The sequence below is a fragment of the Nematolebias whitei genome, chromosome 19, assembly GCF_014905685.2.
Source record: "Nematolebias whitei isolate Nwh7 chromosome 19, NemWhi1, whole genome shotgun sequence".
In the NCBI taxonomy this organism is placed as follows: Eukaryota; Metazoa; Chordata; class Actinopteri; order Cyprinodontiformes; family Rivulidae; genus Nematolebias; species Nematolebias whitei.
The window spans coordinates 24,232,314-24,258,840 of NC_056516.1; the positions used below are offsets into that span (position 1 = coordinate 24,232,314).

The 26,527-nt window shown below is 39.5% G+C and overlaps 1 protein-coding gene across 5 annotated transcripts; it reads left to right on the forward strand.

Moving 5' to 3' along the window:
* The first annotated feature begins 109 nt into the window (after positions 1-109).
* Positions 110-22,260, forward strand: nfyc (nuclear transcription factor Y, gamma). 5 transcript variants are annotated; one of them, XM_037693726.1, is made up of 11 exons: positions 110-212; positions 10,207-10,316; positions 10,440-10,511; positions 12,994-13,107; positions 14,692-14,787; positions 16,780-16,956; positions 19,335-19,403; positions 19,776-19,931; positions 20,383-20,487; positions 20,595-20,654; positions 20,929-22,260. In XM_037693726.1, exons 2-11 carry the CDS (start codon positions 10,218-10,220, stop codon positions 21,046-21,048), a joined length of 1,068 nt encoding a protein of 355 aa, XP_037549654.1. In that variant the 5' UTR covers positions 110-212; positions 10,207-10,217; the 3' UTR covers positions 21,049-22,260. The 5 variants fall into 5 exon arrangements, with proteins under 5 accessions (XP_037549654.1, XP_037549657.1, XP_037549658.1 ...); XM_037693728.1 differs by lacking the exon at positions 110-212 and adding an exon at positions 3,338-3,420; XM_037693727.1 differs by lacking the exon at positions 110-212 and adding an exon at positions 4,203-4,328.
* The last annotated feature ends 4,267 nt before the right edge of the window (positions 22,261-26,527 follow it).

Below are 26,527 nucleotides of genomic sequence, written 5' to 3' on the forward strand. Positions count from 1 at the left end.
TCATTCAAATTGGATTTATCTTTTTTTTGTTCTGCAAATATTTTTTCTCGTTTCAAGTCCTGAAGCCGGTCCGCTGGAAAAACGTATGTTGAAATACGTCATTGCGTTAATCTCTTTCCGGTTTGAGTTAAGCAGCCATCTTGTTCCCTTTGCTTGCTAAATAAAATAAATAATACGTTGAGCCGGACTTCAGTTCGAATCCGAAAAAGAAAGTGAGTAAAACCCTAAAAATATTTTACGTGTATAAGTGTTCGTGTGGAAGTTCTCCGTGGTGGGTGGAAGTGGGGGCAATTACTCGGCTTCTTTTCATTTGCTGTTCTTGACCAATCGACGATTGTTTTGGAAGATGAACATGGGCGCCATTTCCCTCCCCGCTCTCTGAGGCGCTTATTGGTGGCCCGCTGGAAGGAGCCTGGGTGTCCAGGAAACTGGTAGTGTGCGTCCGCCATCTTGGTTCTCGTTAGCGCAACGGTGAAACGCAGCGGCTATTTCGTTTGGATCCCGAATGGCGTCAGTTGCAGAACGAACTTAGCCTTAAAAACCTTGATTGGTGGAATCTAGTCCGAGGTTTGATTGGTCTGAAGGACAGATCCGAACGTTGCCTTTATTGGTTAGACTGTTTCTTCCTAGCTTTGCAAACTTTTACTTTAAGACAGGACTCGGCAATTAGTGATAAAATGTCTCGCACTCCGCGGACAGTCAGCTGGCAGTCACCATATGTGACATGCTAACATTAACTTCTCAATGTCACAGTCAGCAGTGACCAGCTTAACATTATGCTGAGCAGAGTTTGTTTAAAGCTGCGGTTCTTTGTCTTTAGCGGCGTGTTAACAACTACAAATTCAGTTTTAATGTGTTGACCGCATTTTGTACAAGAGAAATGCTTCGCTGGTTTCGTGTACTTGCACAAGATCTAGCTTTGCTTTCAGTTTACACACCCTGATACTTTGATTTAATACTTCTCCTTAGCCAGTTAGATCAATCTCACTGAAGTAAACCTCCTATGAAGTTACTTTAAATTCATTTTTCCAGTTGTGTACAACAAATTAAGCCATGACTACCGTAATTATTGTTTCCAAGTTGTGTGGTACTTTTTCCTTATTTTTAAAACAAACGTTTTCTAGTTCTTGTCAAAACATTACAAAATTAATAGTGAAAAAGGAGTTCTTGATGTACCTGGTTAGGAATTTAACAATCTCTTTTCCATATGTAAAGTTCAGAAAATCAAAAACAAAGTAACTTTTTTGAATTAAAAAAAAAAAGACTTTGTTCTTAAACAATAAAATTGGTCGTCTCTGAAAAGCTTTTAGGTTTTTTCTTAAAAAATAAATAAATAAATAAAAATGTAGAAACGTTTCGTCTTTCATCCGAAAGACTTCTTGATGAAAAACGAAAGGTTTCTACAATTTTTGTTGTTTGCTTTGTTTTGTTTTTTGAATGTCCAGAGGACCAGACTTAACTTTTTTTATGTTTTCTACCTGGATTATTGAGCATGCATCAGGATATACTGTAACTGATTCTGTGCACATTTTTCTCATGTCTATTTTTGAAAATAAAAGTGGTGTCTGTAATACCTTCTCTTGTTCTCATGTTCCTTGCAAAAATAGGAGTACAATTTGATTTGTAGGACCACTAGATATTTCTTCAGTTAAGACTTCAGACGTAGTTAATCTTTTGCTTTCATTTATGAGAAATCTAGATGTTTGAGCAACTCAATGTGGCAGCACCAACCATTTTTAGATAATTTTTCTCTATGTACCAGTTTATTCTATTTATGTTTAATCTAGCAGCAACTTTTGTGCGAGTCATTCAGCCGTCTGTTTAGTTTTGCAGGTGCTGTATGTGGGTAAATGCGTGGCTTATCGTGGCCACCCTGAGCATACTGTGTGTTTATGAAACCTAACGTCTGGTTGGTGCATGTTTATCTCTAAACAGTGTCATTGAGAGCAAATACGTCCCTGCTACGGGTTGCACGGGTCATGGGAATGCTTCATTTGTATGGTGACCTTGCCAGGTGTCATTACTGAGGCATTTTGGGTAGCGAGCTATGTACGGAAAGATGCTTTGGCCTGCAAGCCACGATAGAGGTTAATCTTTGTGCAGCCCCACTCCACTAATTAACCTGGTGTCTGTAATACCTTCTCTTGTTCTCATGTTCCTTGCAAAAATAGAAAAGGGAACATTTAGCTTTGTTTCTCTTGAGTTTCTGTCATGTTCTCTCACCCTCCCTTCACTTGTTCTACCCCTCCCATCCTTTAACAACTCCTCTCTGTCCTTCTTCATCCTTCCGGTTCCCTTCCCCCCCTGGGTTTTTCATTGATGGGGCAGGTTTGCTCTTTTTCCCTTTCTCTTTAAGCTTGTTCTGTTCACCGCTGTAGAGATTTGCAGTCATATGCAGCATTAAGCTTTAGGCCAATAAGTTGCTTCTTATCGCTTCACTGATCTGTATGTTTTCCAACGAGTTCACATGTTGGATTTGTTGAAAACGGATCAAGGTTGTGGTGCATAAAACGCAAGGTGTACAAATGAGCTGTAGTGTTTGTTATCTGTGTTACAAAGTAAAGGTTTCTGTGAAGAAAGTATGCACCAGTGAACAAAAGGGACACTGTCAGTGACATTGCTCATGTGGGTTCATAGTGTTTTAATTGTGGAAGTTACTGTGAGCTTAGATTTTTAGGGGTCAGGACAACACAGTCTTTGTTTGTTTACAGGCTTTTACTCATAACTCTTAAGCCTTGTTTAACCACAAATAGAACAAGAATCAGGTTTCACCTTTCCCAACCTTCAACAAATGCTCTCCAGTCAGCTGATTCCATTCTAACAAATATCCTAAAATGATCTGTTTCATTTTATTATAAGTATTATTATTTGATAGAGTTTCAGTAGTATACTGGTAGTTGTAAATTGCACATTTTTGCCCCTGTGTCATATTTTTGAGTGTTACTTTTAAATTATATTCCAGACAAATACGTGTTTACATATGTAAACAAATGAGTTTATTTGTTAGACTGTTATTATCATGTTATTACAACAAATGGGTTGCTTAGGGGCTAAATTGTTCCAGCATTTACCTGCAAATGTGAGCAAGGACAAAATGTGCACTTGTGTGGATGTGCTTGTGAGACTGTGTACATGCGTGAGGCGGGGAGGCTGGCTGTATGGTTTTTGTACTTTAAATCATGTGGATGCAACATGCGGCATCAATTCTGGCACTCCTTTCAGCCAGTGAGCGCAGCCCTGCCTGCCTGCGTCACGGTGCGGTCAGCCTGTAGCAGCCGAGCGGAGGCGGGACGGAGGGAGACATTTAGTTTGACATTGTAAATAAGCAGAAAGCAGTTGTCAGAGAGCAGCCCGTGGAGCCTTCTTTATCCGACCAGCAGCAGTTGAGACGGAGACTACTTGAGGACAAACAATGACAAGGCAAGCCACCGTGCGCGCACTCTCTTGCACTTTTTCAAAACTTTATTTGCTCTTTTTAAAAAAAAAAAACAACGCTCATCTCTCTCTTCCTCTTTTCTTTCCCCTGACCCCTATCCTGCAGCTCAAGGTAACTTAGAGCAGGAAGTTGGCTGTCAGTGAGGGGGTTGGGTAGAGGAAAGCGGAGGAGTCAGAGCTGATGTGTGTGTAGCGTCCAATAGCCTGCGAACACCCTGTCCTCACATTGGTTGCGTCTGTTAGAATGAGGTGGGAGTTGGGTTTGAGGCGGGGTTTGAGTATCATGTAGCATGCTTGATTGATTATACTTGAATGTTAAAGGGGAAGGAGGCTAGAGATTTTTGTCTCTGTGTCAGGAGCGCTGCTGTACTGTTTGCCTGCTGCTATGTTGCCTTTCTGTTTCTTCTTACTCCCCACCAACCGGCCAGGGGTCAGCTCAAAGACAAACACTTGGACAATGGCAAAAGTCAGGGGGAAAAGTGTCGGAGAGCACAAAGACTGAGAAAGAGAGATGGTCAGCAAGTTGAGGGGACTTGGTAAGAGGAGAAATGGAAGCGATGTTTCGGAGGACCTTGGGAACTGCTGAAGGAGACGGGGCAATGTGTGAAATGGGAGAGAGAAAGGGGGAGGGGGAGGAGACAAGAGGTGCCTGCTCCTTACTCTGTCCTGGTTTAGACCTGTTTTTTTTTTTTAAAGCTGTCCGGTGGAGCCAGAGTGCCTTTTGTCTGTTGATACGATCAAGAGACTGCAGGAAGTGGGGGGGCCATGGGAGAGTTTTCTGTCAACCTCTGTGCTCGCTGCTGCTGCTCTCGAGGAGACTTGAGCAGGGCTATCTGTTTCCATCTCTGCTGTACTTCAGCAGGCCAGACCGTACACCATGAAGGGCACAGGGGGTAAGTCTGTCCGCCAAAAAACACACGCAGAGAGAAACAATCCGCCAAGTTAAGTTGCTTTGAGTTTCTGAATAAATTGTTCCTCTCGCTGTACTTGTGTCTCCATCACTCTGCAGTGAAGAGAGCGTGTCTGTCCTTTACAGCTGTCCTCAGTCCCCCCTCCCCTTTCTGTCCTGTAGTTTTCTCCTTGGAAGATTGTTGTTGTATCTCTCATCCATGCCCTTCACTTGTCACTTTGTTGCAGCATTTATGGTTTGACCAAATCATCTTCAGTTACAGAAACAAGTTTCTTGTTTTTGGTGTGTCTTCTCAATATCAAAATAATAAGGACATTTAAATATAATTTAGAAGTGACTTGTTTTGACTTTAGACCTCCACCGTGCACACATGTACAAGAACTTTGTGCTCTGTTATTGACTGGATGGAAGAGCTTAGCTGCTCAAATCTGACCTAGTGCTCTGTCAGCCTTCACTGTCCTGTTGGTATAAATGTCCATGGGGGGCCATGGCCTTTGGGCCGTGGGGTGACAGTCAGTCTACACTCTGCTTTTCCCATGACCTTGTTAATAAATTTGCACCAGACAGTAACACAGAGCTAAAGAGCAGCTAGGGAAGCACCAGTAATGAAAGGAGATTCACTGCAATTGGAGAATATAACTCTGTGCTGTTGTCACGTTGTTGGTGTCAGAGGTCCCCAGGGTTGGAGGTGCAGCTGGTTGCAGTGACCTCACGACCCCCCAGGCCCCCTCCCCGACAGTGCCAGACGCCCAGATGGGACAGACTGTCAGCCTGTCAGCTTCAGGGGCAGGGGAGGCTAATAGTTTGATCTGATCTCTTCTGATGGGAGTCTTTGGAGGATGCGTCTTCTCTCACTTGCCTCGGACTCTTTCTCTTCTCTACTGCTGCTTAATTCAAACTTCCTACTGGTGCCGTTGACAAAATAAAAGTCCTGTCGGGGAAATATAAATTGATACATTGAAAGAGGGACACTAAAAATAACTCAAGTTGAAACCCTTGCTACCAAATCCCAGGGTTGGCTGCTGTCTGCACAAGATTTGAATATCATTGCTGCCCTACTCTGAACTGTAGACACACGGAGGGGAATAAGTAAATGAGACACACCAACTAGCCAGCTTTCAGCTCGTCATAAAGGTGACCACATCTATCATACCTTTGTGCTTTTTTCATAGCCTTCAGACTGTTTTTGCATGTGTACACTGTCACTAAAAATGGTCTGTGGGCAGCAGGAGCTGTGTTCCAGCTTGTAGTATATGCAGGTACGTTTAGCCCTGCCCTCTTTGATGCCAGAGACACGGGTTAGCATTTGGATGAAGGTCATAGGAATGTGACATTGACTCTCTTGCGTTATCTCCGTCAGCAATGAGAGCTAGAAATGTGGATGAAGATGAGAGGAAGCAAAATTCAAAAAGGAATGCAGAATGTAGTTATTATGTCAGGTTTGCATTGTTTTAATTTATCTTCTTAGTAGGTGCAAAGCTTAAACCAATGGGGTCACTTGCCGCTGCTGTAAAAGTTGGAAAACCTGTCCTTTTTCATCCCCCACCCCCCTCCCCTCCTTCTCGCTTTCATCTCCCTTTTCTCTCTCCCTCTCTGGTTTCTCTCGCTCCTCTGTTGAATGACCTTGGGAGATCAGTGACTAGCACTTCCTGGAGTTTGCTTAAAGCAAAACCAAGGGCAAAGTTTGTGGGGCCGTTTGGTCAACTAGTTCAATCCAGCCCGGCCTAAAGAGTGATGTTGTACTGTCGCTTAATGGGAAACGTTTATCAATAAAGCCATACCTGGTGTCGCCACCTCCACCTTCCACACGCACACTGTTTTTTGAAATGCCAAAATTGCAAGGACATCTGTAAAAATGTCCAAGTGGTTAATTTGTAACTTTTTTTTTTTTTTTTACCCCTTTTTTTGTTGCTAAAAGTAGATGATTTACCCTGACACTGTACCCATGCCAGTTTTTCTGTGTGGTATATGTAATCAGGGTCACTGGTGGTAGGGGTTTAGGAGTTCATGCACACGCACGTACACACACTCTTTGGTTTAAGGTCTTGCTCTAAAATGTAGTATAAGTTGTTTCCTAAACTGTTTTTTTCCCCCATCATAATAAAAATGTCAAATTAAACATTAGATAGTGGGCTCTTGGTTGACCATTAAAAAAAAAAAAAAAAAAAAAAATTAGGATTCTATTAAAACTTTGCAGAACCTGCATCAATACTGTTTCACACATCAACTTGTTTAAATTTGACTTCTTGCTCCAGACATGATGGTGGAGGAATGACCTTCTAGAAGTTGGTGTCGCATTATTAAAAAAAGTTTTTAAGCCCTTTAAATAATTTACAGTGAAGTGGTAGTCCTCTGTTCATGTGTACGTTGTGTATTTGCACTTCGAATGCTAATGTTTGGTGACTGTTAGTTAGACAAACAGTGCAGGTCACTTCAGCGTCATAATATTTAGGTTTTTAAACATTTATATTTGTATGAGCATATTTATAAGATTATATATCTAAAAAAAAAGGGAAGGGGGTGTTGTTTCAAATTATTAGTAATGTTGAAACACAACTGGGAAAAGATGGCTCTTTGCCTCATGTTGCCCTTAAATGTGTCCTCAACTCACTTTCCTGATTTATTTTTAGCTACAATTAACAACACTTTCTTCCTGGCAGTTTTCATGTCACCTAAGGACAATTAACTGCAGAGCATTTTATGTTACAAAAGACAATTAACAAATTTATCTGCATTGTCTGTTTTTTTATCTGCATTGTCTGTTTTTAAACCATGTCAGTCTGGAAATGTTGTGCTTGATGAAAAATATCTTTTTCCATTTACTGTTTCTTTCACATTTCACTTTAAAATACATAGAAGTGCTCACGGTGATGCTATCTCCCCCCTTGTCTGCCCAACCCAGTGTCCTATCAGATTTACTGGACACAGGAACTGAAGACTCAAAGTGTTGTGATGTCAGAGCTGAACTGAGTGCCACTTGATGTGACGTTCCAGAAAAGCGAGAGGGTAAAGAAGATTAGGAAGCAGAAAGAGGAGAGTTGCAGGACTGGGCTGCCTGAACATTAGTGCTGATTCAGCTGCTGCAAGCAGAGTGGCATTGACTTTCTGTGAGAGGTTGGAAGAGGGTGATCAGGTGTAAGCAAGTAGGACAGTGAAAAAGAGAGAAACACTTAGCCATGAGATGGGAAGAGGTGGAGACTGGAGGAGAGCGATAGAATCACGGAAGGAGGAAGCGCAAGTTGCTGCGTAGGACGAAGCTGTTACTGCACAAATGCTTGTTTTCAAAAACACAGACATCAAGCAGAGTTTGTGGGAAACCCAACACCGTCATTTGTCTGTCCCTGTGACCTGATGAAGGACAAAAGCCCTGTAGGCAAGAGTGGAGCAGAGAAGCACAGCATTATGTATGCTAATAAAGGACACAGTAGCAGCTTGGCAGCAAGGATGAGCTTTTCAGGTTAACTTCAAACCCTGTAACACAAGTTCTCTTTTAGGTAGAATATGTTTGTAACATGAGAAACCTGAAACTTAGAAGCTAAAGGTTATTATTACTGCAGATAAAATAACATTTTGATGTTTGCTGTCTGTAGCTGCTAGCATTCGCCTCCAGTCTTGTTTTTTTGTCTGTCATGCACTTGGGTATGAGACATTGCCTCTCCAATGCAAAGCTTTCGTTAATGTGAATCATTTGAATATATGGTAATTGAATTACTGTAGATAGATCATGCTAACTAAAGAAGCTGAAGGAGCAATGCTCAAGAGCATGTTGATAACTCGCATGGGTTGTTTTTCTTTTCTCTCTCACGCTTCAGCCTGCCTCTCGCCACACTTGATCTCATCTCTTCTCACACATTTACTTGACGTCCTACCTCCTTTTAGTCGCTGTGGTTAGTGTGTGACTGTATATTTACACCGAAAATCAAAGGGTTAACGTAGGAGAAAAAGCTGTGTGAGAGTGAGTTGCCTTGCCTGCCCTTTGAGTGTTTTGAAAGAAAAGCTAGGAGTTTAGGCAGGGTGACAAAAAAAGAATCTTGTGAGGCCTGTCTTCTGAGCCACAGCTGTTATCATTGTTAGCAGCCTGGTGGTCGTCTAGTGTTTAAATCAATTGCCCTATCTTTATCGTGTCAGCATGTGAGCAGTAACCACGCAGATACACAAGGTTGTCTTGTTCACGATTATCATAAGATTAAGTGCTGATGCTGACGGTAAAAATATAATTTAGCTAGAAAACCATTAGACTCTCATTGACTCGGTGAGTTGCAAAATACTACGAGGCTGCAAAATAACTTTTGCAAGTCATTTTATCTAGTGTGGAGGTGATGGGGCAAAAGAACCACAATTCCCATCAGTCATCTGTGTCCTGTGGCATGCTGGGATTGTTCTGGAGACTGCAGGTTTTCAATCAACCTTGAAATGCAACTGGACACTGGAGCTTCAGAGAGGGAAGGGGAAACACTGTCAAGGTCAATCACTAGCCTGGTATGCCATAGCTACAAACAGCCTGATTGATTTATATAACTCACCCTCCCCACCACCACCTCGCCATTCTGTCTTATTGATTTAGGCTACTGCCTGTCGAAAACTGAATGACAGAGCAGGATGCAGCAGTGCTTCTTCTGTATTATTTAGTAAATTCTACAACGGACAGAGAAGCTCATCTATCCTGTCAAAATCAATCAGATAAAAGATGAATCAGTGATTTATCAATGTGAAGTATTCAGAGCTGCTCTTCAGCTGCACACAGAAAGAAGCTGATGCAGACTTCAGGTCAAAGCAGCCTTTTACAACAGAGTTGCAACAACATCTGGAAACTTGACTAGCTGTTTGAAAGTCTGACTTTCGTATTGCATTTGTCTGTCAGGACCAGGAATGGAGTCACCCATGCTTGTTTTTGAGATGAGAAAGAAAAGAGAAAGTGGAGCCCCCTCTTTTTCCACCTAACACTCTTTCTCTAATTGTGTCCCTTTTCTTCTGTCTTGTTTGACCCACATAGCTGATTTGTGCTGTAGTCTTTTTGGGTCCTTTCCTGTTTCTTTACCTCTCCCAGTAAAAGCCTTCAGCTCTTTGTCTTAGCAGTGGATTAATACCAAACTGGACAAATCCCTGCTTGACTCTCAGAAACACAGATAACCACTTCTTGTCTCTTTTGAACAGCTTTATGTATCCATCTCCTATTCTCTATACACTTCTTTTCTTTTTGCCTGTTTTGTAAAAGATGATAAGGAATGGGACTCTGTGCGTGCGTGCATGCATGCGTGTGTGTGTGTGCGTGCTTGAGATCAAGATATTCCAAGCTTTACATGCTCAGACAGGCAGGCCAATATTCCCCCACTGGATTCCTAGCATGCCGTAGTAACCTGCTGGACCTTTTTTCAAATCACCAAATCTTCAGGTCCTGTCTTTATATAAGGAAGTTAGTGAGTTTAATTTTCTTTGATGTTTTTGTGTTGTTTTGTAAGTGTACATATTTTAAAACTCTTGTCAGTTCGTCATAAAGTTATTTCTCCGTGGTACAGACACTTCTGGATCTCCTTTTTCTATAGTTCAGCTTCATCCTCATTGCTGAGGTCATTTGCTGTGTTCAGTTGCACATAAAAGGCTTGTGTTTGTTGAGAAGCTGCAGTTAACGGCTGAATCGAGGAGTGCACAGCTGGTCTGGTTGTGCGTTCTTGATTCAGATTCAGATTTTAATTAGAAGCTCTGTAAGGATATAATATTTTGACACACAAGTGGAGCTCTTGGCTTTAACTATTCTGTTTTGGACCTATCATAAAATTTGACATTACTCCTGTTTGTTTCGTTTGTTCTTCAGTAATTTATTTGCTTAAACCTGTTTTGTTATCTGTCTTCTTTTCGTGCAGCAAAGTAGAAGATGTCTTCAGATGCTTTTGGGTCTGGAACCACAGATGCCCAGCAAACCTTGCAGTCCTTCTGGCCTCGTGTCATGGAGGAGATCAGGAACCTGACCATGGTATGTTATACTTGCTTATTCAGGCAAGACACACACATGTCAGAGTCAAACATTTCATGTGGTCTCCCAATACTCAAACTTTTTTTTTTTTTTACAATCTTTAAATACTTTGTGATTTTTCAGAAGGATTTCCGTGTGCAGGAACTGCCTCTGGCTCGAATCAAGAAAATCATGAAGTTGGATGAGGATGTCAAGGTAACAAGAAAATCACTTAGTGAAAAATTTCCATAATTTGGTTAGTATGTTATTAGGAAAAAAATGAGCATTTTTGTAGTACTAGTTTCTCGATTACAAATATTTTGATCTTTAAAATAAAACTAGATTTGGCAGAATCTAAAGTAAAACTAACAAAATGTCATGTAGTCTAGCTTTCTATGAGTTTATTTTGATGTAGCTTATTGTGCTCGTACCCTATGAATGTGTGGTTAACACAGTAAGGGCTATTTTAAACCTCTTTGACTTTAGTTCTTTGATATGGCTGCAGAGACAATTTCCTCTTTAAGCCCCATTGGTCATTCCCACATGAACCAGTCTAACCAGACAAGTCCCTCTACAATATGTTCTTACGATAGAAAGGGGTTATTGCATAACCAGCTGAGTGACAACAGCACCATTGTTCAGAATGTAGCATTACAAGAGACGCCCCCTCATTTCACACATACTCACCGATTTGACACTGTGACTACCCACAGGTGCATCAACTTCAACCCGACCATTCCACCTCAGTCATTTCAGACATGATGCTGATGCAGGAAGTGATGTCTCAGTCCTAACCAAACTGCCTTTTTTAAATACCATATTTTTCTTTGTATATGTTGCAGTTTTTTGCATAATTTACACGCCCTGCGACTTATCGGCCGAAGCGACATATTTATGGATTTTTTTCCCATATTTATAAACCATTTTTTTGGCTGAGATATGAGCGTTTCCATTCATTCTGACTGGAAAAAAAGAGCAGTACCACTTTCAGCCACTTGATGGCAGCAGAGTAGTAATAGTTGTATGGCATGTTGTTGTATCATGTAATAGGAAAACGTGGCTATAATGACAAATTCAAAAAAGTTCAAGATAAAAACAACTGGACTTTATTTATTATACTTTATACTCTGTTGTTGTTTTTTTTCTTGAACTTTTTTGAATTTGCCATGTCATGAGAAGCTTCACCAGCTTTTAATGACTCAATCAGCTTGCCGTAGACTCCCCATCTTGGTTCTGCTTACTGTTTGGACCGACCGTCAATCCAGCTGCACTGCCTCGGCGAAATGCAGCTAATTTGACCATTAAAGTGCATTTATTAAGCAAATGTTAGACTGACACACACCTTTGCTACAATTTTGAGCAAACAAATAATTGTTTAGGTGCAGTTCTTGTTAATTTTTGGAGAAACGAGCCGCGTTCCTCCTTTCTTTTCTCTTTCTCTGCGTGTTTATGGAGCACCGAGGCAGCAAACTATTTTTAAATGCAGCTGATTTGACCATTAAAGTACATTTATTAAGCAAACGTTAGATTGATACACACTTATATAATTTCGAGCAAACAAATAATTGTTTTTAAGTGTTAATCTTGTTAAATTTTTTTTAGAGTCCTCCCGTGCACACTCCCGCGGCCGCCATTTGGTGGCCCATCGGCTTTTGGCACAACACCAGTGCACATTTCCAGGTTCGGCCTACATTTCCGGGTTGTTAGCGGTGACGCCTAACAAACGCATAATAGATGCGACGTATACGGCGAAGCAACATATTTATGGATTTTTCCACTTTATTAGACAAATATGGACTGATGCAACTTATATGGCGGTACGATGCGTACGGTGGAAAATACGGTAGTCTGTGTAAAATTTAAATATGTTGGAGGTAGATTCTGTTATAACGTAAATATTAAGTTGTTTTATGGTTTTAATGTGGATCTAAAATAATTTATTAAATAATTTTGAGTTTATAAACTATGATTGACTTGCATATTTTACAATCGGCTCCTCCTGATGCCATTACCAATCTCTCAAATCTACTCAGATTATTCCTGTTTTTGTGAACAGGTTCTCACTCTTCATTTCCTAACATTTATCAGCTGTGTTCAGTCATGCCTCATAAAGATCTGATTATTTTCCTCCCATTAAAGCCGGTTCAGTCTCCAACAGAAAGCCTTGGGAAACGTGCTGTGAATGTGTCGTGTCAAGAGTGTTGTCCTATCCTCTTAGTTAAGCAGCAGCTTAAAGCAGTAAATAGATCAGGAGATCACTAACATAACCGAGAGAAAGACCCTTCTGTCGGTTCTGACATGGCAGCTTTCACTGCATAAGAGCAGGGCATGTGGGTGGTATGCTGCTAATACTGCCTGTGATGAACATTTGAACTTTTATGTTTATTTGATTTTAATTTAGTGGGAAATGCATATCAATGCCATGCAATTAGAGGTGAAAGGAAGATCTTACAGTTTTTTTTTTTTTTTTGTAGCACAAATGTGAAAAGATTTGTTAGAATGTCACTTTTCCTTTAGTTCGTCTGGACAAGTGTTTTGGACTTGTAGAAAAGAACGCTAAGCTTCAAATGGAGGCATTTATTTATTATTGTTCTGCATCTGTGAATTTGATGTATTTATACTGTAGCTCAGACCCAGGGTGATTTGTGTTACGGTGTAGGGCCGTGTTTAATCAGGTGTGACACTATCCTCTTTACAGATGATCAGCGCCGAAGCTCCAGTCCTGTTTGCCAAAGCTGCTCAGATCTTTATCACAGAGCTCACTCTCAGAGCCTGGATTCACACGGAGGACAACAAGAGACGTACACTACAGGTCAGATGCACGTCTCAGTTGCTTGACTTGATCCATTTTTATGTTTTAACTCCCGTCATTTCTTGTGTGAAATGTTTAGTATTCTAAAAGTTTTATGTTTTAGTCAAAGAAACCAATTGACCTGCCCACTGACCAGTTTTTAAATCTTTTTAAGCATCTCTTCTACATATCAATCAACCACCTTTTTGTTTTTGTTCTTTTCTTTTCACTAAGTACCTTGTAAAAACCCCATACCAATTGTCCCTTTAGGACTATCCATCAAGTTTGGTTTCGTCTTCCACTAATATCCTGATGCATGCTCATTGCTTCCACTAATGATTTTTAAAGGAAAGCAGGCAAATGATGACACATTTCCTCCCAGTACTATTGTGCTTGCTTTGCTTTAACTGAATAAAGAATATATGTAAATAATAATGTTGAAAATAAAAAGTTTGCAAAATCAGTCTGGAACTTTTTGCACGTAGACACAATAAATACATTTTGTCTGTCCACCTACTTAAGAAACATCAGTAGTTCGTGGCTGCAATCACAGAGATATAAAAAACGTCAGTGAAACATTCGTCCTCACTTTTAATGTGACAAAAATCTTTTATTTTTTAAAACGTATGGAGCCTATTTTAAATGGTAACCCAACTTACTGATTTTGTGTCCTTGTTAATTATAGTTCACACCAACTATAAGGGATTATCCAGGTGAAACACATCATGAATCAATTGTAAGGAAAGGCAGTGCCCTCCATTTACTCATGCCTACGCAAAAGCCTTGTGCAAAGAGGCCAATGGGGTCACCATAACAACGCTCATCAATAGAGCAAGTGTAGATGTGACCTGATGGTACCAGATATTAATCAAGGTGCTATAAATAGCCTGTATTACAGGGAGGGCCACAATAGGGGGGTCCTGACAGCCAATATCCTGTGGAAAATTCCACAGAGACTGCACATCACTGTGGATATGAGGGTGGTCTGAAAGCAGTTGAGTATGTGCCCATGATGGGAGAAAAATGTCAGTCATGCTTTTTCTTATTTCAGACTGTGGTTGATTTAACTTTTTTTATTTTATTAGAAATTGTTTAATTTGTGGAACTAATGATGATTGTTGTAAGTTGGTTTTTTTCAGCTTGTAATTTTCTCATTTAGTCTTACTCACTTTATTAATTAGTGATCGTCTTTGGAAAAAAAAAAAAAAAGAGGCCAGTCACCGTTTCCTAAAGAGCATTGTGACTTAAAATAGTTGTTTCGTCCACTGAACATCTCAAAATGACGGAAAAGCACAACCAATGCTGAACCTGTAAGGATTACTTGATGATGAATTAGTCATTTTAATTCTCTGTGACTTTCTGTCATTCAATTAATTTAGTTAATTCACCTCTTAACTTGTTCCCTCTTTTTTTAAACTTAAAGCAATCAACTGTGTGACTGCTGCTAGACACTGCTCTTCAGATTCACTGTAGACTTTGGTGCGGTTATTTTAGGAGCGATGACCTCAAACTTCAAAGCATGTTTATATATGGGTATCTGCATGTATAGAATTAGCACAATTATCCTCTGACCTTCTATGTGTCTGTATTTGTTTGTTTTTACAGAGGAATGACATCGCCATGGCGATAACAAAGTTCGACCAGTTTGACTTTCTGATCGACATCGTGCCTCGGGACGACTTAAAGCCCCCCAAACGACAGGTAGGAAGAGGATGTAGCTTTAATATTTTGTAGCCATAATAACCAAACAACTGGAAAATAAATAATTTCTCAGAAGACTTTTTTATTTTTTGGAAAATGTTCTTTTAAAAATTTAATTATAGTTAATGGTTCTTAACAGTCTCTTTTTTTTGCTCCTTTTTTTTGTTGTCAAAACATAAATTTATAAATAACAGCAACTAGAAAAATTATGGTTTCTCTGAAAGCATTTTTAACGGTTAAAAAAGAATTATAGTAAGTAATAAATTACAGTCAATAATTGCTTAAAGTCTGTCTTTCTTTGCTCCTTTTTATATTGGTATCAAAATATAAAGCTATAAATAACTTAAATTCATCATAGTCATAATAAAAAGTAATAGACGTTTCAAAATTATAGGATGTTTTATGTGAATCGCTTATTAATTTTCTAAATAAAAATGGCATATGTCAGACGTTCCATTGACTACAGCAGAAAAAACTGCAAAGAAAAAACAATTCTTTATTAAAACAAAAAAACCGGCAGCACAGTGGTTCAGTTGGTGGAGCTGCCACCTCTCAGCGAGAATATCACAGGATTGAATCCCAGCCAAGGGCTATTCTGGGTGGAATTGGCATGTTCTGTCCGTGCATGTGTGGGTTTTCTCCAGGTACTCCGGTTTCCTCATACAGACCAAAAACATGCATGTTAGACTGATTGGTAACTCTAAATTGTCTCTAGGTGTGAGCGAGAGAGTGAATGGTTGTTTGTCTCGTTTGTCTCCGTGTCCTTGTGATGGACTGGAGATTTGTCCAGGGTGTCCCCTGCTCCTCACACAGTGATGACTGGACATGGGCACTGGTGACCCCCGCAACCCGAAAAGGAAGAAGCGGGTAAAGATAATGGATGGATGGAAAACAACAAAAATTGGAAGTTTGTCTTCTCCATCAAATAATAAATACGTGAAAATATGAAATTTCTCCCAATTTCTTTCAGATTTTCTTTCAGGTGAATGAACACGTGACAGTATTCCAACATAAGACATAAATATGAAAAGTGATACAAGTTTTTCATCATAATAAATTGATCATTTTGATGCTCTTGTCAGTTTCCTCGTCCGCCTTTTGGCAGCACGGTGCTGTAAACATCCTTGACTGGAAGCTGCAGTTTGGCAGAGGGCTTTCAGTCGGATGTTTGCAGCTTCTTATTGCCTCAAACCAAACCCATCCAAAAATGGGACCAGTTTATACTAATGTTAGTCATATCAAATGTCATAAACCTGTCACCTGCCAGGATATGGTTCAGAAAAAAAACACTGTATAATGTTGAAGCAGACAGTTAATGAGCTGTATACCAACTTATTGAGATATTTAAATTTGTTGACGAGAAGACGGTCTCCAGGCATGTAAACATCCTACACTCTCAGCTGTGCTGTCATGGAGCTGGGAGAGGGGTGTTTACTCTTCTGGAGATGGAGACACATCATCAAGATGAAGCCTTGCTCATTAGTCACTTATAAAACAGGATCACACAGGTCAGTGATTATTAATAATTGATCATTTTAATTCCTGGATTCAAGCTGCCTCACCTGCTAAGCACTGCAGAGTAAGCGGAATAAAAACTCATCCTGATGCTTTTAGGGTTTTTTTTTTTGCTAAGCTAAAATAAGGACATTTAGGGGACTGTGTCCACACATGAATCTGTATTAGTTTAAATAAACATGTAACACAGATGTGCATAAAACTGTTATTAATACGACTGGAAGAGATCTTTTTTTTTTTTTTTGCCACACTACATTCAGTCAAGCATTCTTCCAAACTAGAAGTTTGTCATTACCTAGTGTGATACTTGCACCAGGACTGACATCCAGATTAGGTTACTCTTCCCCAGCCACATCCCATCAGTTATTTATTAACCCCACTCTCCTCTGCCGTTACACTTCTAAACAATAATTTATGGCGATGTAGTGGACTGATAGGCCTTCAGTATGTGTGTGTGTGTGTGTGTCCCACCTGCAGGAGGAGATGCGTCAGTCAGTAGCTCCTGCAGAGCCGGTGCAGTACTACTTCACCTTGGCCCAACAGCCTGGAGCCGTACAGGTGCAAGGTGCACAGCAGGGTCAGCAGCCTGTCACACAGACTGCCACGACCATCCAGCCTGGACAGATCATCATCACGCAGCCACAGCAAGGACAGGTACTTGGAAGAAATTTGTCACAAAATCGAGGACGCGTGGGAATGTGTAAAGAAGTAACCGCTGAAATGAAACCACAGTGTGATGATCGTTCAAACAAAATGAGACCTTCTTGGTACTTTGTTGAATATTGATTTTGTGTCTTAGAACATGTTCATGTCCCTGTAACAGCACTTTGAGTGGAACGTTTTGATCTCGACTTGGTGTGAGGTATCTGCTGCAAAAAGCTCTTCACTGGAGTTATGCTTTCTAGTTTTGTTATTCTCGGATTTAGTTCACATTTTGGGACTGGCCCCTCTTGAACCAGCACATATAACAGTATACCAGCAGACGTGTGCAAGTCCCATACAAGGAGCATTGGATCTTGATTTACAGATCACCCTGGTGTCTTATTTAGTTAGCAAATGTAAAATTTGTTTTCAATTGAAACAAAGTAGCAAGGTGCACACCAACAATATACAGCTGTAGGTACGCTCAGTTTTCTATAATAAAAAAGAGAAATGTGTTGCCTTAAGATAAGCAATGCAAAAACCCAACAACTGTGTTATACTCTAAACTTCTATACATTTCAGCACCCCTAAAACAAACAAAGTCACAGTAACGTGTGGTATTCTTCTTGCGCAGTCATGGAAACACGGCCATTTTCTTCCAGGCTTATGATGCTTTCATCAATCAGTGAGATTATTCTTAGTTCATCCAGTTATCTCTTTTCAAATTATTCATTCCCTACGACCTTTTCTGCTCTTTTCCATCTTGTTTTCTGCATGTCGCGTAAATGTGCTGCTAAGGTGCTTCACGCTGCTTCAGCAGGCTGCTTTGAGCTGAGCTGTTGTACTTTTTGTGCCTTTTGTGACTCATAGTCCTGCTACAGCACAATCTGACACCAGCCCTATGTTGATTCCATCACTGACTGTTTACTGGGTAACATAAAAAAGTGAGCTACCGGTAAATTGCTTCTAATTAAATCCCCCGAAAGATTACCTAAATGTTTATCAACTTTGGAAATTCAACGGCATCTGCAAGGTTTCACCACAATCTCTGTTATTGCATCATTTATTTTGAATGTCTTTTTCCTCATTTCATGTTATAAGTAAAGGTTATATTTTCTTTTATCTTTATTCTCATAGATGTTTTCCTCTTCACCCTTATTTTCCATTGTTTTTAGAATATTTGTTTTTTCTCAAGGCGTACACGTAAGAACAGATTAAAGCATCCGTAACTTAATCACGTATTATGTTTGGGTTTTGTACTAAGCAGGTACTTTTAGAGACTGAAAACCTTAGGTGAGACAATATCAAACTTCATTAGCACTTTTTATGTGTTTGGATTATATTCCTGTAAGTTAAACGACTGACATTAAAATTTGTAAACCTGTAGCTTAATGTTCTTGAGCCTCTTTTAACTTCCATTATTTTTAGAAGGGACATGCCAATCATTCTGACAGTGACTGAAACTAAGTGGTTTACAAGCTAACTCTTTTTTGCCTTTCAAGTACATTATGCACAATAATATCGACAATCACCCGGTGAAAACGTTTTTCTGCAAAGGTTGAAAACGGCGTTACCGTCCCTGTTTCAAGACGTTTATAAAAGTGGCAATGATTAAAGCTAATGTATCCAGCAGACATCCACATGCCAGCAGCCTCTGTTTTATTAGAGGGGCGAGAAAGTGTTTACTTTGACATTTTTCAAAAGTTCGAGAAGATGACCAGCCACTTTCTGTTGAGGATGTAAGTTTCAGAAAAGACCTGCATCATCTTAACGCACAAAAATACTGCGTCAGTAATAGTTCTCTACTTTTACTGCACCCACAGTCCTCTTTAAGCAACAGCCAAGTTAGCAACAAATGATTAGGGCTCTAATGTAAATTATTTTCAGGAGGATTTATTTAATGCAAATATCTCTGTTCAGACTTTGAGAACTTTAGCCTTGTGTTTTGAATAAAAGAAGTCCCTGAAAATAGGAATTCATTTGAATTTTTTAATACAAAACAATTTTGTTTGATATTGTTGACAGAAAGAAAAGTTCACATGAAGAGGTTAGGTCTTTACAAAACTACAAAATTAAATTAGCTGGGAAAGTTGCATTATGTTGTTTCATTTCTTTTAAGCTTCTGTGAATAAAAAAATTTTGCTTTTTGTTTTAGATTATCCCCTTGATTTACTGGTGTTTTTTTTTCCTTTTTATTTTAAATTTATTTCATAAACACGCCCTTCAATTTGTTGTTGCTTGATGCCATTGCTTTCCATTCTGATGCTTAAAGCTTCCTATGCGTACTTCGCCAGTCACGCTTACACGTTTGTGTTGAGTTGTTGCAATCGCCGCCCTCTCACTGTGTCTATCTTTCTCTCATTTTCCCATTCTATTCTGTTGGCCATCAGATGTTGCAAGGTGCCACCATGCAGCAGTTACAGCAAGTGCAAGTGCAATCACAAGGCACACCCATCACGGTAAACACACATGCCTTTTTTAATGCTCACTAACCACGCGCTTAAAGACCACGACGCGGTGCTGCAGCCCTGTAGGTGACCGCCCCCGCAAACTGCTACTCAGGTGACAGGTCTCTAGGGGTGACTGCTGAATGAGATCAGATGGCCTTTCCTAGATAATATGACAGTCAGAAGAGAAATAGAGGACATGAAACCAATGAAGTCATGTCTTTTGTGCCTGCTTTATAGTCTTCTGTTCAAAGTTTAAAATGTAAACTTTGTATTGAGGTTAACCTTGTATTCCAGAAGCTTTAGTAATGTCCTGATAACACTAATGTTTGTGCGATGCTCTTTTCTCCACTTTATTTCTGTTTTTCCCCTTCTCTCTTTAAGAGTGCGCCTGTCGCCATGCAGGTGGGTGAGGGCCAGCAAGTGCAGATTGTCCAGGCTGCAGCAGCCCAGGGTCAACAGACCGCACAAGCCCAAGGCCAGACCATGCAGGTCATGCAGCAGATCATCACCAACACGGGAGAGATTCAGCAGATCCCGGTACGATGGGTCAGACTGGGAAGAACAGGCGTTGGTGTTAGCTAAAGCTAGGAGAGAAAAATATTCAAAGCAGGAGAGCAAGATAAGATAAGATCGAACTTTAGAGGTCAAGGTTCTTTATTGTCATTCACGTCACATGTGGTGCACTAGGTGGAACGAAATTGTGTACACAGGGTCCCACTTTATTGATCTTTTTGATAAAACTTTATTGATCCCGCAGGAAATTCTTGAGTAGTCGAGGCAAAGTAAAATAAAAGGTCATTGATGTGATCTATGTTTGATGGTGTAAGTATTTTATCCATTTTAGTCGAATGAACGAAACATATTTATACCGTTCACGAACAGGAAGTGAAGGTCTGTTGTCCAGGGTGGGAAAATGGCAGTGTCCTCTGTCTGAATGACCTTTACTCTAAACTAAACTCTGTCTCCCTCTTGTGTCTGTTCACTGTAGGTGCAGCTGAACACAGGCCAGCTACAATACATCCGACTAGCTCAGCCGGTCTCTGGAGCTCAAGTGGTCCAGGGACAGATTCAGACTCTTGCAAACGCTCAGCAGGTAATCACTAAATGTGGGCGCAAAGAAATCTGCACGTTGTCATGAAGACGACATACACGTGATAGTGAAGCTAAAAACGTTTGAGTAAGAGATTGTAATGTTTTCAGATCACACAGACCGAGGTGCAGCAAGGACAGCAGCAGTTCAACCAGTTTACAGATGGACAGGTAACAATTACAATCAAGAACTCTAACCGTGAATGTAAAATCACCTCTCACAATATTCACAATTTTGCTTTGATGGTTTTTTTCTTCATTTTACCTTTTGAAAAACTGCCCATAAAAATTAATAATTAAAGCCAGAATTGAATAAATCTAGACAATGATCTCAGCCTAGGGGGAAAAAGTGCAATAAGTTAGTATTAAAGTAAGTAACTGGATCTGAGTTGGTGGTTTAAAGGTAATCCTGTCAACATAATGCCTCTCTGTCTCTGTTCTGCAGCAGTTGTATCAGATACAACAGGTGACGATGCCAGCGGGACAGGAACTGACCCAACCAATGTTTATCCAATCCACCAACCAGACTACTGATGCACAGGTCACTCAGGTCAGCACCGACTGAGCCCGACCAGGAGCCGGCACACATACAACACGTACACCAGCCAACGTGATGCCAACAGATGCCGTCAACAAGGGATGCTTGATATCTGAGCGCCGCTCGTTAAAATGAGGGACCTGAAATCCTGCAACACTCATATTTTGTAATAATTGTAGTACATTGAATAAAGAAACCAAAGGGACTCCATTAGACTCTTGCTCAATCTAAAATGAAACTGCATCCACTCTTCCATCTAGTTTACTTTTTATATTTTTGTTACATCTTAGAATAAAACACACTTCCACATGTGGCATAAATTTAGCCACATTTAACTACAAGTATTTTTTTTAAGTCCCTCTGTGGCCCCCCCAACAGTCAGCCCAGATCTTTGTAACCATATGAAATGTGCACGAATGCTCCGTGATGAACTTCCTATTAAAAAGGTGTAGCTGATCCAGAAATGGTGTGGACAGAAACACAGAAGCCCTAAATTTATTCTTCGCTTCATGACACGCTCCGTCTTCAAAGATCTAAGAATGATAGGAAAGCAATGCTGTATTCAAGGCACCTTAATTTCTGCTCCTTATTTTGGAGGTGGAGGAAAAAAATGGGGAAAAAGTGTGTTTGTTCATATCTTTGGTTGGAAATACCTTTGTTTTCTTCTTGCAACAAATGTATCATACCTTCTTCGTTGTTTATCAAGTAGTTGTTGGAAAAAAATAAAGCCATATACCTCAGATAAGGTTTGATGAATAAGTTTCATGTACTTTTCTTTGTTGTGATGTTTCCTAAATTCTTATTGAAGCATGATTTTGTATTGTAAGGGCTTCAAATGGATTCCAATGAATAGGCTAGCTGTATTCAAATGTGTGTGTGTGTGTGTGTATATGTGCGTGTGCGCGCTTGTGATTTAAACAATTAAACTTGTCTTAACGCTTCCGTTCTTCTAGTCACCCTGTCTGTAGAGCAGAAAACTTCCCCTCTGCCTGGGAGCTTTCAGATCTTGTGCCCTGGTTTACGTCTCGTGAACAAACCCAGGACTCCAGAAACCCATTTTTAAATATTTTCTGTTTTGCAATATTTGGCCTCAACTTTTCCATTTGTTCTTTTTTTTTTTAACAATGAAGATTTTCAGTGTTTTTCGTATTGTTGATTTGGCATGTAGTTGACAGCATGACTTGCAATAGATAGGTACCGTTGTAATTTCAATGTTCCTTTTTGTAAACCAATTCTGTTTGTGGGAAAAAAAAAAAAAACAATTAAAAAAACAGAACTTGTATGAGAGTTTTTTGTGGTTACTCTTTGCTAATCTTTGTTTTTCCTTTTTGGTTTTGTTTACTTTAGGTCAGCTGAGCATGTGTGGACTGTAGACAGGGAGACATGAGAGTTTGAGCAGCATAATGAAAAGAACAACAAAAAAGGTTGAATCATGTCATCTGGACTTCGTTTTTTTGTTAAAAAGAAACGTTTCGCCCCTCATCCAAGAGGCTTCGTCGGTCTGAGGCCTAGCCATCTGGTATTACCCAGAAGCCACCCTGACTCTTGTGTTCCAAGCCTGCCTCAGATACCCCTGAAGTCTGGCCTTTTCACTAATGGTTACCTAACAGACCGACGAAGCCTCTTGGATGAGGGGCGAAACGTTTCTTTTTAACAAAAAAACGAAGTCCAGATGACATGATTCAACCTTTTTTGTTGTTATATACCTGGATGACTGAGAAAACAAACTTTGTGATAATGAAAAGAGGCTGAAAATCATCCCAGCCACCCCCACACACTTTAAAACCAGGTAGACTCATTTCACCACAGCATCCTGAAACATGATGTCAGTTGCTGCTTCAGAATCAGAATAAGCTTTATTGTCATTGCACAGTGAAGTGCAGCGAGATTATATTCTGTACAGTCGTCCGAAGATGGGCGCAGTGCACGTGGCTGCAGATCCTTATTCTTTAGATAAGAACGGGAAAGACCATGAGGACAGTGGGTATTAAAAAAACGATTGCTTTACATTCACACCTTGTCCATGTCATGACACGGTTTAAGCAAATGTACCAGTAAGCACATTTATAGACACGTGCACTTGACAACAAGATGGTGCTATTTTGTACATTAAACACTTCCAGATAGTTCCATAGTCCTGATGAGGTGTTAAAGTTTCAGCTGGTACAACTCTGATAAGCGTTCACCGAAGTTATTGGGGTAGGGGGTGATAGAGCAGAGCTGTCTTGGTTTACACATTTCCAGGAATAATTTGATGATCCAGAAGATCTGTAAGTAGAAGCTCCGATACACAGGACAAGGAGAGGGAAGAAAAGGCATCCGTCTTGCTCGAGGGCGAGTGTGAATAAAAAAAAAATTAAAAATAATGGTATTAAAGACGAATTATAGTTGTTTTCTGGAGATTGTTATTTCTAAAATGGCCAGAGGAGGGCAGCACTGATCTAACAACCTGCATTTACTCTAAACATACAGTAATGGAGAATATTTATTCCCAAACTTATACCCACTGCTTTCATCAGCAACAGTTTTGAAGCAGCAATAGTTGAGCTCAGGTGCACAGTGTTCCAGCCATGTGTTGAAACATTTTAACTCATGCTGGAGCCTCAACCTTATATGAACTCAACATTGTGTTTGCTGGTAGTGTTTAAAAGTTTTAATATGCTACAAGGGACAAATGGCTAACAAAGGAGTCACGAGTCGTTTGGCTGCAGACTGCTCAGCTTTTAAAAGATTGGTCTGCATTCCTTATATGACCTAAATCTTAAAACTAGAGAGGTAATTATGGTGAGACAGAAAATTAGGCAGGCAACGCTGAACGGTGCCTCATAATGTCATTTTTAAATCATCTCACAGAAGTCACTGGTAAAGGTTGCGGTTATCACATTATATTCTTGTGTGAAAATAGTCTGCGTTTAGATGGAGCACTATTTGGTTAAACAGCAATAATTTAACATCCAAGCAGTCGTTTCAAGCTGGAAGGCCCCCCCGTCTAATCGACTTAATCTCTGAACAACAACAGCATTAATGAGGGCGGACACATGCTCGGATCTTTCTAATGAGAAGACCGTGGATTGTGAGAATGTTTGCGCCTAAGTCAGGCGTGAAAAGGATTGTGCGGGTGGTATTTTTCTTGGCTCGCTCGTCTGGTCAGATCAAGGCAGCTTTGGCCGTATGACCTGGGGCTGACAGACCTTGTGATTTTGCCCCGACAATAGCTGGCCCCCTTCAAGCTTCAGAAAAACTCAATAACAGGAGCCGGCTTTTACTTAGGTGGGCCTTACGTTTGATCCTCATTCCTGACGTTTGGAGGTGTCAGATTTGCGTCTAATCATCATCAAACTAAACTTTTCCATCTCCGAATAACGTGACATTTCATGAAACCAGGTAGTGAATGTTTATTTATTTATTTATTTTTTCAGATGAGATTTTAGAAGATGAATAAACTAAAAATGAAAACGAATGATTTAAAAACAAAATTAGGTCGAAACAATAAAAAAAAATGCACATATTAAAAACAATATTTCAAGTTAAATTATTAAAAACTAGACTTGAATCCTGAGTTAGTTGTTTTCTTAAAAACATCAAAGTTCAGTGTAAATTTTAAATCAACAGGAAATGTGTTGCAAATCTTTGCTCCTTTCACAGAAAAGCCTGAGCATCAATGTGTTAGAATTTGACTTTAACATTACCTGATGAAGCAGCTGCAGGCCTGTGGTTTAGAGGAGCAAGTCCATTTACACATTTACATACAAGCTTCATATTAAAAAGATTATTAAAATATGCACAACTCAGGATTTATATTTACTGAAAACATGGTAATAATCATACTTGTTTTTAATGATAATATTTAACTGTAGAGACTCGGTAGATTCATTTGTATTTGTTAAAACATTTTATTTTGAAGTTTATTAGGAACTCTGTTATCTTCTCTACAAATACTCCTCTTATTATGTAAAGAAAAAATAAAGTGCATACTGGAAATGTGTGGCATTTTAATACTCCACAGGTTCCCAGTAAGTCATTAAAGCACAGATTCAGTTCCTTGGAAGTGAGGTCCTTTGGAAAGATCATATATAATTAGTATCTTACCTGTTGTAGATGGCTTTTTTTAAAGGCCTCGGTTTGGAGAAATTGAGTTGAATTCTTGCCGGAATCACAAATCAATAGCCACTGAGTTTGGTTCAGTTCGGTTTCGACAGTTCCGACCCGCTCAGTTTCGCGGGGAAACCTGGGATGTTCTCTCTTTACTGGACTCGGTTCTGGACTGCGGTCTGTGAGGGGAGCTGCTACGGTTGTTATTACCATCAAGCTGCGGATCGGACCTGCTAACAAGACTACACCACTAACAGAACAGAACCATGATGTTGAAAGAATCTCACTATTAACCAAACCACACTGTAGATGTATTTCTTTTTCAACTTTGCTGTCTTGTTTTTAGTATTTTAGTAGTATTTTTAGTATGTTTTTAGTATTTTAGTAGTATTTTTAGTATGTTTTTAGTATTTAAGTAGTATTTTTTAGTATTTTAGTAGTATTTTTAGTATGTTTTTAGTATTTAAGTAGTATTTTTAGTATGTTTTTAGTATTTAAGTAGTATTTTTAGTATGTTTTTAGTATTTAAGTAGTATTTTAGTATGTTTTTAGTATTTTAGTAGTATTTTTAGTATGTTTTTAGTATTTTAGTAGTATTTTTAGTATGTTTTTAGTATTTTAGTAGTATTTTTTTTAGTATGTTTTTAGTATTTTAGTAGTATTTTTAGTATGTTTTTAGTATTTAAGTAGTATTTTTAGTATGTTTTTAGTATTTTAGTAGTATTTTTAGTATTTTTGCAGCATGCTTTGGTATTTCTTGTTGTTTTTTGGTGAGTCAAGACGGTTCTTCTCGTCCTCAGCATTTCGTTGCATTGTTGACCTTGTGTTGATTTTGCATATGACAAATAAACCTAACCTGAACCTGAGTGAGGTCATGACTGAAGTGGATTTCTGCTGCCTTGAAACAACTTGTTTCCATAATTTTGCAACAGTTCACAAGAAAGCTATTTTAAAACCATTTACACCATCATCAATCAGGGATGTGTTTCCACGTCATACACTGAAATAAAATAGCTCAGCGTGTTTGTTTAGAAACTTTTTATATGATTTTTATTTCAGCTTTTTGTTAATTTTACAGGGGGCACCTGTGGCTGAGTGGCTAGAGCAGTTGTCCTCCAATGGGAGAGTTGAGGGTTCGATTCCACCAGCAGTCACATACTGAAGCATCCCTCCGATGTGTGTCCCATCAGTGTATGAATGTGATCAAGCGCTGATTATTCTTTGTACAGATACAGTAGAGTGCTGTATGAATGAGTAAATGAGGGCACAGAGTGTAGAGTAAAGCACTTTGAGTATCTTGATAAGATAGAAAGGCGATATATATAAGTACAGTCCATTTACTATTTTCTGAAGCTTGAAGTTCTTTTTAAATGATGGATGAAATGAGGGTGTCTACGCTGCAGCACCTTGAACT